The sequence below is a fragment of the Glycine max genome, chromosome 16, assembly GCF_000004515.6.
Source record: "Glycine max cultivar Williams 82 chromosome 16, Glycine_max_v4.0, whole genome shotgun sequence".
Classification (NCBI taxonomy): Eukaryota; Viridiplantae; Streptophyta; class Magnoliopsida; order Fabales; family Fabaceae; genus Glycine; species Glycine max.
In genome coordinates this window covers 5,765,133-5,779,592 of record NC_038252.2, presented here as the reverse complement: position 1 = coordinate 5,779,592, position 14,460 = coordinate 5,765,133, and the positions used below count along the sequence as shown (strand labels likewise).

At 30.4% G+C, this 14,460-nt stretch overlaps 1 protein-coding gene and 1 pseudogene across 1 annotated transcript; one reads left to right on the top strand and one right to left on the bottom strand.

Moving 5' to 3' along the window:
- The first annotated feature begins 3,565 nt into the window (after positions 1-3,565).
- LOC100783575 (putative calcium-binding protein CML23) lies at positions 3,566-4,361 on the top strand. The gene is made up of 2 exons (XM_006598975.4): positions 3,566-3,648; positions 3,862-4,361. Exon 2 carries the CDS (start codon positions 3,872-3,874, stop codon positions 4,292-4,294), a length of 423 nt encoding a protein of 140 aa, XP_006599038.1. The 5' UTR covers positions 3,566-3,648; positions 3,862-3,871; the 3' UTR covers positions 4,295-4,361.
- Positions 4,362-6,685: 2,324 nt separating this feature from the next.
- Positions 6,686-8,694, bottom strand: LOC100820102 (protein LYK2-like; annotated as a pseudogene).
- Positions 8,695-14,460: the final 5,766 nt, after the last annotated feature.

The following is a 14,460-nucleotide window of genomic DNA, read 5'->3' as shown; positions in this document are numbered from 1 at the left end:
CAAAAATAGTTTTAAAAATTAGGTGTGTGAATTCAGGTCTCCATTCCCGAATTCACATTTGCTACAGGATTGGGGGATACTTACGTTACGTATATAATTTTAGGGAAGGAATAATTTGGTAGATAAAAATGTTTAAAGGTACAGTTGCGTAAAAAAATCTCATTTTGTCACCTAATTTAATATCTGAAATACAAAACATTATAGTAGCTATAATAAGTTATTTTAAAGTTTTTTTACAACATAATTTATTATAAGTTAAAGCCTGGATTAAGGGTTTTTAGAAAAGTATAAATTATTTGATAATTTTGCATTTTTTTGTTTTAAAGCTCCTTTCAAATTAATAGTTGTTTGGTGATTTTTAAATCTTTTATAACAAATGCTACCACTCAATAAAAAAATATATTCATAAAAAATTATTATTTAAAATTATTTTAGTCAACACAAAGTTATTTTAATGATAACAAAAGTTTAACATATACATTTTTTATTTAAAAAATATCACATTATTAAAAAAATTTAATTTAAAAATTAACATTAAATATTATTTAATTTTTTATTATATATATTATCAATCAAATAAATTCAAGTGTAGTATCAATTAACAAAAACAATTCCAAGAATTTTTTTTATTAAAATTTCTGTTATTTTTCAATAATATTTTAGAAGATTAAAAATTTACTTAAACAAAATCCAATAGTTTTAATAGATATTCAAAATAACTTAATAATAATTAAAATATATAGGTGTAATTAAGAAATCAAAAGCTTAACTACAAGTTTCAATTTTAAGAAAAAAAATATGAAATATAAAATAAATTAAGGAATAAAAATATAAATCTTTTAAAATATTAAATTTTATTTAACTATATTATTTACTCAATTCAGTAATGTTATTTTATTTCATGTAATAAAAAATAAAAATAATAATTATTTTTAATTTTATTTTTTGAATCAATTATTTTTAATTTTGTGAAATAAGTAATTTTAAAAAATTAATACTTTACAATAAATAAACATAATTTAAAATTAACTAAAGTATATGATAATCATTTAATGGAGATCGAAACGGTGAGGTGCTCAAACCGGAAAATGAGTGAAAATGAAAAGAAAAAAAAACCATTTAAGTTGTGGTGGGATTTGATGAGGAATTTTTTTTTTTCATAGGAATTAAAGAAAAGACATGTATCAAATTATTTATAATAACTCATACTCAATCAACTGAGTTAGATTTTATTAATTTTGAAGAGAAATTATCTAAATAAGATCCTTCTCATAAGCAATAAAAAAACTCTCCTACTATCATATTTTATTAAAGGTTTGGTTCAACTTTAACTACTTTTTACCAATATAAGTTTTTACGACTGATTAAAAATTTAAAATTAATTCTCATATTTTGCGTAAATGTAATTAATGATCTAGATTTAATTATCATATCTGTCCTAAATGTGGGTTTAATTCTCCTTAATGCCAGTAAAATCTTACTTAGATGATATTTTTTTTTTAATTCAAGGACTATCCCTTTTTAGGAAAATCCCATATCATTCAAGAGTTTGTTAAATAGCTACAATGAGATAAATTTACTTGTAATTTTGACTTGTATAAAAATTTTCGAATAGATCTTTATTGACAATCATTTTTTTTAGCGGAACCTTTGTCGACAACCCTAACATCTCATTAGTCACATATTTGATGATATTAGATGTCTTTCCATTGTAACACTTTTTATTCATGAAAAAACAATCAAATGATTGCTCACGTATATGTTAAAAAAGACATGTCACATAAGTTGACACTAAAACAGAATTTGATAATTTATAAAAGAACAAAAACAAAATTCATTAAATTTATTAGAGACTAAAATAAAATATCAAAAATAAAAAATAAAATTATTATTTTATTATAGACTCAATGTAAAACAAAAATTTATTAAAAAATAAATACAAAATTAAATATTTATTAAGAATTAAAAACATAATTAAGTTTTAAATTATCCTTATATTATTGCATTGTTATTCTTTCTTTAACAAACAAATACAAAATATATTACATCTTTTATATATATATATATATATATATATATATATATATATATATATATATATATATATATATATATATGTATGTATGTATATAATGTTTTAAAAAAAATACTAGTTCATAATAACATGAATTTTAAAGCAGTTGTTTATATATTCATATGTATTAATAGTAAATATATATAAATATATCTCTTAATTTATATGCTTAAATATTATGGTAAATAAAATTTCATGAACTACGATAAATTAATTTAATCACATATTTTAAAATATATATTTTAATTATTATTTTAATATAAAAATATTTTTAAAGTAATCAAATTTAGAATAATATAACATTTATGTATATAAGTAAAATAGAATTAAAAACTAGTGTTAAGTTAGTGTTTAATTAATATTAGTATTTATATGTTTATATAAATAAATTGATATTTTATGTAGGATTAATTATTATATTTATTAAATAAATATATATATATAGCTATTAAATTTAATGAACTTAAATGCAAGCTTTTTTTACGTCACGCATACGCACTGGAGCAACAAAGTCTTCGGTGAATAAATAGGCTAAAGTTTAATTCTTGTCCTCTATTCTTTTTAAATATGTAATTTTAGTGTTTTTATTTTTTAATTGAGATATTTGATCATTTATTTTTTAAAAAATTATGATTTTAATTTTTTAATTTTTTTAATTTTTTAACTTCTAGAAAGTTCCACTAAAGTGGGGTAATTGGAAAGAAGAAAGAAAAGTGAGAGTAATTGGACCTCAAGCCAATATGAAATATACAACTATTTATTTTCGTTCTACTTTTTTCCCCGTTTCTTCTTCTCTCGTCAAAATAGCACTAAGGATGATTAATAATGTAAATTAATAAACCTAACTATGACAGTCAATAAAACCAAAAATATAAATATTTTCCTCGCCCCCACAAACATGCGCTTTCAACGTTGACGAAGGCCTTAATTTCTTGTAACACGACGAATTAAGATTTAATTTTTTTGTTAAAAGCTGTTCACGTTTTTGTGGTGGCCTGTGTCATTAATCAAATGCCTAATATTGAATTTTTATTGATTCTTAAGTATAGAATAAATCACGTTTGAAAGAGAAATATTTATCATAGTGTTTATAATATGTGAAAAGTAAAACTGTGTCTCTGAATCCTTAGTGAAAGAGGACTTTTTGGATCTTTCATGAATCGTACTTAGGAGAATAGGCAGGAGGACATAACTTATTTTCCATAGAAACTTCCTCTAAAGTGGGTTATCAACTTTCCCTAATAAATAGACTTTTGGGTTTCTTATGCATGTTGTGTGGTATTAAGAGTCTTAGGCGGCTCCTCATGTCCCACGCAAATGGAAAAGAAGAAGAAGCAAAACAAACATATTCATTAGTATTTCGTAAATGACCAGAATCTTCTATTGTTCTCACTTGGTCGTACAAGTTATATATTACTTGGTCAACTCACGCCACGCGGCATTGACCACTATCAAATATATATACCTTCTCCCATTTCATCTTCCTTTTTCAAGCACCCTTGATTTAATTTCTTTGATGCATGCATGCTCCTTCTTTTCTTCTTATGACATCCAAGTGCATGATTAGAAATCAGGTGAAAAATCTTTTTTGAGACAAAAGTACTTTTATAAAAGTATCAGAACTTTTATTTTTGTTTTTATTCGTTGGATTGCATTGGAATGCGTATCATAATAATTTCAAGTGTAAATTAAACGTATATTTATTTGATTACTAGGGTTACATATTATTATACACATATTTATGTCTATATGTTTTATAAAGTTTGGTTATAAAATTGCATTGTAAGGTTATATATTATGGACAAGCTAAGCCAGTATAAACGTGTGTTCAACCAATTTGATGAGAATGGAGACAGCAAGATATCGCCGTCAGAGCTCCGGCAATGCGTGGAGGCCATTGGCGGGGAGTTGTCAGAGAAGGACGCGGAGGTGGCAGTGACATTGCTCGACAGGGACGGCGATGGACTGGTGGGGTTTGAAGATTTTGTGAGGTTTTTGGAGGAAGGGAAAGAGGAAGAGAAAGAGGATGACTTGAAGGAGGCTTTTAAGAGGTATGAGATGGATGGGAGTGGTTGCATCACACCCAGGAGTCTTAAGAGGATGCTTAGTAGGTTAGGTGAATCTAGAAGCTTAGATGAGTGTAAAGTTATGATTGCTAGATTTGATCTTGATGGAGATGGGGTGCTCACTTTCGATGAATTTAAGGTCATGATGTTGTAATAATGTGTGTATTGATTTGTTAATTTCCCCTGTTCTTTAATTTTACTAGTGATTGATTATTTATTTATTAATTAACTTTTTAGCTCTTGTTGTTTAAGAGGAAATAAAATGAAAAGAGTGGGAGAAATAAATTTAAATTTTGAATTGAAGAGATAATTCTCATACCCATTTTCTTGCTGGCATGGTTATCGAATCATGCATGCTGCTTGCCTAGGCATTAGTCACAGCATGCGATCTTCCTATGCTACTGCACTTTACTCAAAAGGAATTAATGGAATGACTTATAATTTTATGTAAGGAAAAATAATGTGCGAGTTTGTTTAAATTTATAAATAAATATTTTTTAAGAAACAAATAAATTTGTTTCTTAAAATAAAAATACTACTAACAATAAACTGTTATTTTTAAAATGAGATAAATTAAACACATCCTCAATTAAGTTTATTATATCTCAAAATATTATATTTAAGAATTAGTCGTTAACATCAGTATAAGTTTTTCTAACAAAATAAATATATAAGTTTGTATAATCATGGTAACAAACATGACATTCATGTAACCAATAAAGATTGATCTAATTGGTAAGATTATATTCATATCTCACAAGAATATAAGTTCAAATTTTGCTATCGATGTCAGGATCTTAAAATTTTATTGATAAATAAATATTTTTATGAGCGTTTAATGAGTCTTAAGACATGTTTTATTACGGTGAGTCTCGAGATTCAATTAACCTAAATTTTCGTTAAGAAAAGAAAATGATCATGTATAAAATATAATGACAACTCTATTAAGTAAAAGAGTGTATCTATTCCAAACATTAAAGTGTAATTTCTCCGGCTCTTTAAAAATGAGAAGATCTCTTATTTATTATACGGATATTATTAAATTCAAGTGAAATTTAAAAGTATAAATGAAAAGTAACATGTTTGAAATTGAAATTATTTAGTGCTATGCATGATGTATGTAACTGTTGTCCCCTAATAAAAATGTAGATTATTGAGGAAGAATGTGATCCATTTGAAGGCTTTGGGATTTTTGAGGTTATTAGTTTTATGTCGTGTATGGTTTTGATGAATGAAAGAGGGTGAAAGAAGTATGTAATAAAAATAGTTGAAAGATGAAAGAGAAAGGTGTTTGTTAGAGGTGAAACACAAAGTTGGAAGTTTTAAAAAATTATGGAGCCTCACACGAATTTGAGTCACCCCACTTTCATCCCAAAAAAGAGGTGAAAGAGTATGAAAAAACAATAAAAAGTAAGTTTGATACCTCTTATCATGGGTTGCCCAAATTAACCATCACCCCCTCGTTTATATGGCCACTGAAGAATGAAATCGAGTTGCAAATTTGTGCCATAATCAATTATGCTCTATAATTTATTATGCCTTCACTTTGTTTGGAAATTGCTCTTTGATGCCCTTTGCTTAAGGTATATAATTGATTATGCCGTTTACTTAATGGATTATATATGTCTTTAATTAGTAAAAAACAATACTTTTGTATCAAACAGTCACCGAAACATTTTTTTTTTTGTGTTGAGATAAAATGAAAATTTGGTTAATCATTAATTTTTTTTTTACTTACCTAATCACTTTAATTCAAATCTTTCATGGTTACACTCTTTTATTTCAATCAAACAATCCTACTTTCCACTTTTTTTCAACTTTTTTCATTCCTTTTTATTCTTTTTTTATTCCTCACACTTTCATTCTTCTTTATCCCTCTCTACCAAACCCAGTATTACTCTTGATGAGTTTAGATTTTCTTTTCATTCATGATGGGCAAGGCATAATGAAATTGGCATTGCTGGAGTGTGATTCTATAGCATTCATGCTATAACTTTTCCATATATAGAAAGGTCTGACAGATTAGTTACTAGAGGGTCATCAGGCTTTTGGCCAGCATTGCGTGTTCCAAATTCCAATCATATACGACCACTTCAACTTGATTAATTTAATTACTACATAAGTAGATACATGATATCAATAGCAGCTATGTTCATAAGTAGATTTGGTCCCCATGGTCAAGTAAATTATGCCTCCAGAGTTATGCCAAGATCCTGAATAATGACAAAAATGTCAGTATAATTTACATATTAATCAGGTTTTCTCATCTTTCTCGATCTACAATTGCTAATCTTTGGTTGAATCAGTTAAACTAGCTGTGTCTTTGATGGAGCATATATCAACATTGAGATAGAGGAAAATAAAAGATACTTCTCTGACTAAATAATTTTGTTACATAGTATCTCTTTTTATCTCCTGGGAGAGAAAAAGAACACAGTTTTCTATCTTATTCTGATTTGTTATGGTAATTAGATACATAAAAAAAAAGGACCAAGTACATGGCAAGAGCCAAGAGCCAAGAGCAATAGAAGTTTTTAGGTAGGAATTGCCTCTAGGCACTGAAATCAACAAGGATGTAGTATGATGGCCAAAAACTAGGATAGGTGGATTATTCAAGATTGTTTCCCACTGCCATGACCAGAGGTTTGCTAGAGCTTTCACACATTAACACGTCATGTTCCCCTTGTGGTAATTCCTCCACCAATCTTGATATCTTCTCAACAATTTCCCTTGCACTTGGTCTCAAAGAAGAGTCTTCCTCCACACAAGCTCTTGCAATGTTGGCAAGTGTCACAGCTGCATCAAATGAATAGTTCTCCCCTAATGCATTGTCTATCCAATCCCTTAGTTCATTCACATTTTCAGACACCAAAATGGACCTGATTTTATCTGTAAGCCAAATGCATCCTTCTCCCTTCTCATTAGGCCTGCTTATAGGTGTTTGACCAGACAAAACTTCCAACAAAACCACCCCATAAGCAAAGATATCAACACTTGGGGAAATTACACCTTGGTGCACATATTCAGGTGCCAAATAACCAAGACTCCAAGAGGCAGGGTTAGTGGAATAGAATTGAGGGTCCTCAGTGTCATTCTCAACACAACCAGCCATACCAAAATTCCTTATCTTGGCACCAAATTCTTCATCCAAAAAGATGTTCCGGCTCTTTACATTTCTATGCACATAACTTGGATTCATAACATGGTGCATATACTGCAAGGCACTGGCCACATCAAGGCAAATCCTGAGCCTTTGGCTCCAAGTCAGGAAACAGTAGCAGGAAGCAATGAATTGGTTCTTGATGGCTAGTCCACCATGGAGCCAATCTTTCAATGAACCATTTTTGGCATACTCAAAAACCAAAAATGACTCTTCTTGCTGCTCCCCCTCTAACATGCTAGTTCCAAGAAGCCTAAGTATGTTTGGGTGGTGGTGAATTGCATCATGGAAAAGGCCAAGATCTATCTTTGACACTACTACTTCTGCCTTTGTCCTTTTGATTGCCATGTTCTTTCCATTCAGACGACCGTGATACACTGACCCTTCAATGTGATTGCTTGAGCTGAAATCTTCAGTTGCTTTTCTCACATCCTCAATGGTGTATGTATCCAGCAACAACTTCCTCCGCGGCGTGGCGGCGTCGGTGTCCACAATTTTCACATCAAGAGCATCCTGAGACCCTTCAAATGAAATCTTCTTGTCACTAGTTGAGGTGGTTCTCACACTTTGGTTCAGATATTGCAGCTCCAAGTCCCCTTCCTTGCATGAATTCTCTTCCTCCTTCTTGTGCTTCAATCTGATGAAGAAAAAGAATGCAGCAAAAGCAATGCAGACTCCAAGTGCAACACCAGCTAGACCAATGCACAATTCAGTCTTCCACATTGGTGACTTCTTGTGTGGACTTGTTGTCACTGGGATGCTAGTTGTTTGAAAGCCAGTATTGGGTTCCTTGGGCTTAACCAAAGGACCTTCACTTACAGGATAAGAAAGAAGAAGCTTTGGTTGTGGTCTAACTTGAGATGAAAATGGACAGGAACATCTCAATGGAACAACTAATCTCACTTTGTCATCAAGATTCCAAGGTGACACACCAGGGTTGTTGTCCCTAATAGCCTTGCAAGTTGGCAAACCCTCTAGTGATTGAGCAATGCCATAGAAGCTCTCTCCTTTGATGGTGGTTTTGGTTAACTCAGCCTGAGAGAAGCCACCACCTATGCATTTGCAATGAATAGGTATAAGAAGAGGCTGGTCCTGGGAGAAGAACTCAGTGTCTGCAGAGAAACCATTTGCTTGTGCAATCACAAACTTGTTTAGTCCCAAATAAAAGGTGAGGTTGGAGAGAGAGTAGTAAGAGTTTGCGAAAAAGAGTGCAAATGTCTCACACTGGTTCTGTGAAACATTTTCAATGCAATGGTAGTAGCTGCCACTGCCAGAGGAATCAGGTGAAGTTGTCTCATAACTTAGCACGTCTTTGCCCAATGAGGGGACAAAGAGCCAAGGAAAAAAACCAAAGCCTTCATGTGAAATGCAATGATCATTTCTACTGTGCACATGGCCTATTAAAATAGAAGAAGAAGGTCCTTTCTTATTTTTTTAATACTAACTCTCTTGGAGAATGAATATTTATTTAATTTTTTTAATTTTTAAATTTATTTATTTTAGTTCTTATAATTAATAAATGGATTTTTTTAGTCTAAGTTTAATATGTGAAATTTTTAATTTTTGAAGTTTATATTTTAATTTTCAAATTTTTTTTAAACTTTATTGGTTAAAAAATTTTAACGCGAAAATCTTTTGAAAATTAAAATATAAACTTTAAGATTATTAAATTTACTTATTAATTATAAAAACTAAAAAGAATAAATTTAAAAATTATAAAAATAATTAAATCAAAATAATAATAACTAATCACTGAAACAAAAGATAACAGAATAGAGTATTGGGAATCACGAAGTTTATTATTATTATTATTTTTCTATATTTTGGCGCTGCCTCCAGCTGTTCAGGTGACTATAGCAAACACTCTTATAACTGACTGCTTTTAGAGGCTCCTAGGGCTTCAAACCTGCCTTTATTTGCATCTACTTGTGCATGTGAGGATGAGGAATTGGGGTCTCTCTTTAACATGTCATGCATATATGCAGGAGATGAAATTTCTCCATTGCACATTATTTGTCACTTTGAATGTTTTTTTTCAGTTTGTTTTTGTCACTTCAGAGAAATCACCAAGGGATGGTAATTAAAATGGCCTAACTTGCCTCAACATGCTTTCAACAACTTGCATTAAGTGGGGTGGGACAGATTGATTGACCTGTCAAAGAAAGTAAGTTGAAAAATATAACTCATAGGTTCAGCTACTGGTAAAGTTTAAGTAGGATACATGAGGTCATACTAACCACAATACAATCATTGTACACCAACAAAAAAATATAACTCATCTCAAAAACTAAAAAAAAATGAAAGTAAATTATAAAATCGCAGGTTAACTTGCCAAAAAAGAAACTCAGCAAAAAAACTTGCCAAAAAAGTGGGAAAAAAAATTAAGAAGAGTTTAATTTGTCAAAAGTAATGATGATATAAAATAATTTTATATTCTCCTTCAATAACAAATAATTATTGATATGACTTTTAAAATAATTACTATAAAAATCAATAATCTAATAATCTAATCATACATTGTGAGTTGTGATTGAATGATGTAAAAAATTTTATATGGTTAATATATAATTCTTTTTCTTATTAAAAATGAAAATAATATCAAATCATCTTCAATATTTTTTTATGATTGATCATCTAATCAATCTAATATCATGCAAAAAAAAAAAATCATTAAAAGCAATAAAAATGTGAATCAATTTCTAATAAATTATGATTGGTTATAGTCTTAGTCTCAATCTAGTTGGGATCTATGGCTCATACCTGATGTATTAGCATGCTAGCATTCACTTAAAAAAACTCTAATAAATCTTAAGTAACAATTAAGTTTTAAAAACAAGAAGAAAATGTAATTAAACATGTCAACCTCCTGCAGTTAAAAAAAGAAGCATGTCAACCTATCTTGAGTTATCTTTGACCCACCAAATTACCAAGTTAGCAGATTGGTGGACTAAGATGACTCAATTCACCTTATCTTTTTTTATTATCGACAAATATCAATCCACCTTATGATGTTTTGTGTGATAATTACATTCTAAGTTTTTCTATTAACGATTTAAAAAAATCATTATATTATCGTAATTTGTGTAATTAATAGTATTTTTTAAGAAATATATATTACCTTAAAAGATAATTATAATAGGAGACGAAGGAGTACTTACATACAAAGAGGGTAAAGATTAGCTAGCAGATTGACTAATTTATGTATTAAGTCCATGCAGACCATCATTAACTTTAAAATAATGCATAGCCTTTTAAACAAATCCAAGTGCGACAATGTTGGTAAGGTTGAGAACCTAGGGGGAGAATAGGATTAAAGACTTAATTGTCCAAGTTCATGACTTCTGAAAAGTATATTTGCACAAATTAATATTTATTAATCCTCTGGTTGGGATTAGGGTTGGACTCCGGGAAGAAATGGTCCCCATGGTTTCAAAAGCTATTTGATATGAAGCACAAGGTTTCGATCTAACTTTCTATGGCAACCCTATATATTTGCCTCGTTTGGACTTGTAAAATAACTAGACAATAGGTGTCTTTTGAATTGTGTTATGTTTTGTTTGCAAAATTTGCAATGGGACAAGGCGAGTTTTAGATAATAAGAAAAAGCTACTTCCATGAAGAAGAAGAAAACTACTTCCTCCACTTTCAAGACACAACTGGAAATAAGGTGGTGTAAAGTAGTGACTAAAAATTTGACATGTTACATCCGTTTAGATAAACTTCTCCATAAGTTTTTATAGAAAAATATAATAAAAAATGCAATAAACTTTTTTTCATAAAGTAAAATTAGTTTGCGTATAAATTCAAATAAGCTTTTTTAAAAAGAAACAAAAAATTAGAAAAATGAAAGTAAATTATAAAATTGCAGGTTAACTTGCCAAAAAAGTGGGAAAATAATATCAAATCATCTTCAATATTTTTTTATCATTGACCATCAAATAAAATCTAATATCATGCAAAAAAAATGCATTAAAAGTAATAAGATGTAAATCAAACTCTAATAAATTATGATTGATTGTAGTCGTAGGGTTTTTTTTTGGAAGACAAATTATATATCTATTGATATTAATAGAACCATAAATGTTCATCCAAATCATAAAAGTAGGGATACCAAAACCCCTGTGCATGATCCCCCCCCCCCCCCACACACACACACACAAATATTAGACTTGTGAGTCCATCAAACAAACCTTAACCCTAGGATTACTACACCATGTAGAGAAGAAAATCCTAGGTTTAACTCCAATTCCATACAAGACCTAATGTCACGATATCACCTTGATATGTGATATAATCTCCATTGGTTCCACCAGCTAGTTCCTGAAGATATTAGCATTTCTGGAATTCCATATACACCACCAAGTTGCATGCCATAAGATAGATTTAACAGGTTTCACCTTCCTTCCACTCCAGCAGGTTCTTATAAATTCATAATGTTGCAGAATCCACTGTATTGGTTCCACCGAAACTCCCATCCACCAATACACCTCTTGCTAAATGTCATCCATGACTCTGCAAGATGAAAACAAATGATGACAGTCTTCCATAGCTTCATTGCAAAAGACACAAGAATTATCTATATTAATGTTCAAACCCCTTCTTTGTAATTGATCCCGTGTTGAGATTCTTTGTTGAAGAAGCCTCCATGAGAAAGTCAAAACTTTGGAAGGAATTTTATAGGACCAAAAAAGCTTATACCAAGATGCTTGTTGTTGTTGTTGTTGTGGACCCCCATAATATATCATTTCCAGCTTTTTGTATGTTGATGCAACTGGAAATGTATCTACATCATCTAACCAGACCCAAGTATCTTCCATATTCTCTCTAGTCACAAAGTCCTTCACCAACACCTCCATGTGTGATAATAACTCCTCCTTCCACACGAACAAAGCCCTTCTCCATCGCCATGACCACCTCCAGTGCCAAGCCTCCCAACTCCTCATATCTGCAATCAACCTCTCCTTATCCTTTGAGATGGAAAACAAGTGGGGGAAAAAATCCTTCATGGTGTTTTCCCCTAACCATCTATGCGTCCAAAACCTAGTTGTCACCACATTCTCCACTCTAAGCCTTACATTATTATAAAACCACCCTTGTTGTATTGATATCTTAGCATCCAAATTCATGATATCACGCCACCATAAAGACAAAGATGAAGAATGTAGATTTTCATATGGTAAATCATTAAATTGTCCATACTTGGATTTCAGCGAACCACACCATATTGCAGACTTATCATTCAGCAACCTCCATCTCCACTTCGAGAGTAGACTAAGGCTGAACATCTCTAAACACTTCACCCCCGACCCACCTTCATGCTTTGGCTTGCAGATTTGATCCCAGGCTACCCAGGAGATTTTCTTTGGTTGTGTTTCACCTGTCCAGAGGAAATTTCGTTGCAGGTTAATCGGTTTTTTTATCACATTCTTTGGAGCCTTGTAAAATGAGAAGAAATATAGTGGGAGGTTACTTAAAACAAACTTTAGAATAACTAGTCTACCCCCAAAAGACATTTGTCATGTTTTCAAGTTGATAGAGGGTTATCCAAAAGAACATAAGGACTTAGAATCATTTCATAAGTTGAAGGATCCAATAACAAGGTCTAAAGTCAAATTTCTACAAGAGATGATCAAGAGGATAAAGTTTTTTTTAACAATAAATTATTAAAAGTAATATAGTAATTTATTTTTTCTTCTTATTATATTATCTTTGAAGTGTTTATGGTATAAAATTATCTAAACATGATCTTAAACACTTACCACTAGAAAGGTAAATAAAAAACAGATACCTTATTGTTGTCTCATTACTTCAATCAAGGAGTTAAAAATCCAAATCTTGAAATTTTTACTTTTTTATTTTTATTTTTCACCTTAAATACCAACCTAACACCAAAAATCTTAAAGTTCATGTCTTTCTTTAAGAGTGTATTTTATAAGGACCCTCACAAAATATATTCTTAGGGAGGAATAATGAGCTTTAAATATAATTAAATCCTGATCTAGAATTAATCCCATGATTGATAAAAAAGATTGAAATTTGAGAGGATATATTGAGAAATTACTGGGAAGCCTAAGACTCTAATTACGAGGATATCAAATAAAAAACACAAAAAGATTATGAATAAAAATAAAACGGCCAAAGGCATAAACGTCACCAACAAAGGGTCTCCCATCAATGCAAAAGAAGCTTACATGGAGAGCACTATGTCTCCCAAGTACATGCAACTTTTTTATACATAAAAAGGAAAGACATATATAGCTGGACTTTCCAAGAATGAAAGATGAGAAGGGAGTATACAGATTACGGAGAATATAATCTGTGAAACAGTGTGGATAGAAATGATGCAAGTTGTGGAAAGTATATGGGCTAAATGAAGAGCAGACAAAAGAAGATTAACTAAAATGCATGGTAAAGTTAAGGCATGAAAGAAGGGCTAGGGATAGTTAGGTCCGAGGGATAATTTATATCCTAAGTTGACCACTGCCACTACTACCTTCGAAAAAAAAAGATTACCCACCGTCCATGCCAAGCCACATTGCATCCAACAAACCTTATCTCAATAAGTATAACTAATTAAGCATACTTTCTTCATGAACTCATCCTTTTCATTTTATGTGTGTTAATATCAAAATAAGTGCCTTCTTATGAAACCATTTTTCTCCTTTCTCGAGTATATATATATATATACTATCACTCATTAGTTCTTGGATTATGAAAATTACACCCATTATCTCTGACAATACATCTAGGGTGTGTTTGTAAAAAGTTCATCAAATCTCTTCTTGGTTTCTAGGAATGTGTTGAATTGATATTCAAACGTCTAAACAAACACGCTTGGTGCATGTTTGGTTTGCAATTGAAAATATTATAGTGCGTGTTACAATGTAAATACAACAGATAAAGCAAAATAAATACAAAAGTAAGGATCCTAATTTGTTGATAAAATTATTTCTGCCTCAATGTTAACGATGAAAGGCTCTTAATGAATCAAAGATTCTGAAATTTTACTTCTCTCAAAACATGAATGGGAACATATCTTTATTTAACCTAATGTTAAACCAAACACATCTTTAACCTTAATGTCTAGTACTTAAATGTGTATTTCATTGGTCATATACACCATTTCTATCACTCAATGACTAATGCTCCATTTGGTGAAT

Excerpts from the sequence above, each read along its gene's own strand:
- LOC100783575 (XM_006598975.4), top strand. The coding sequence starts at position 3,872 with ATGGACAAGCTAAGCCAGTATAAACGTGTGTTCAACCAATTTGATGAG.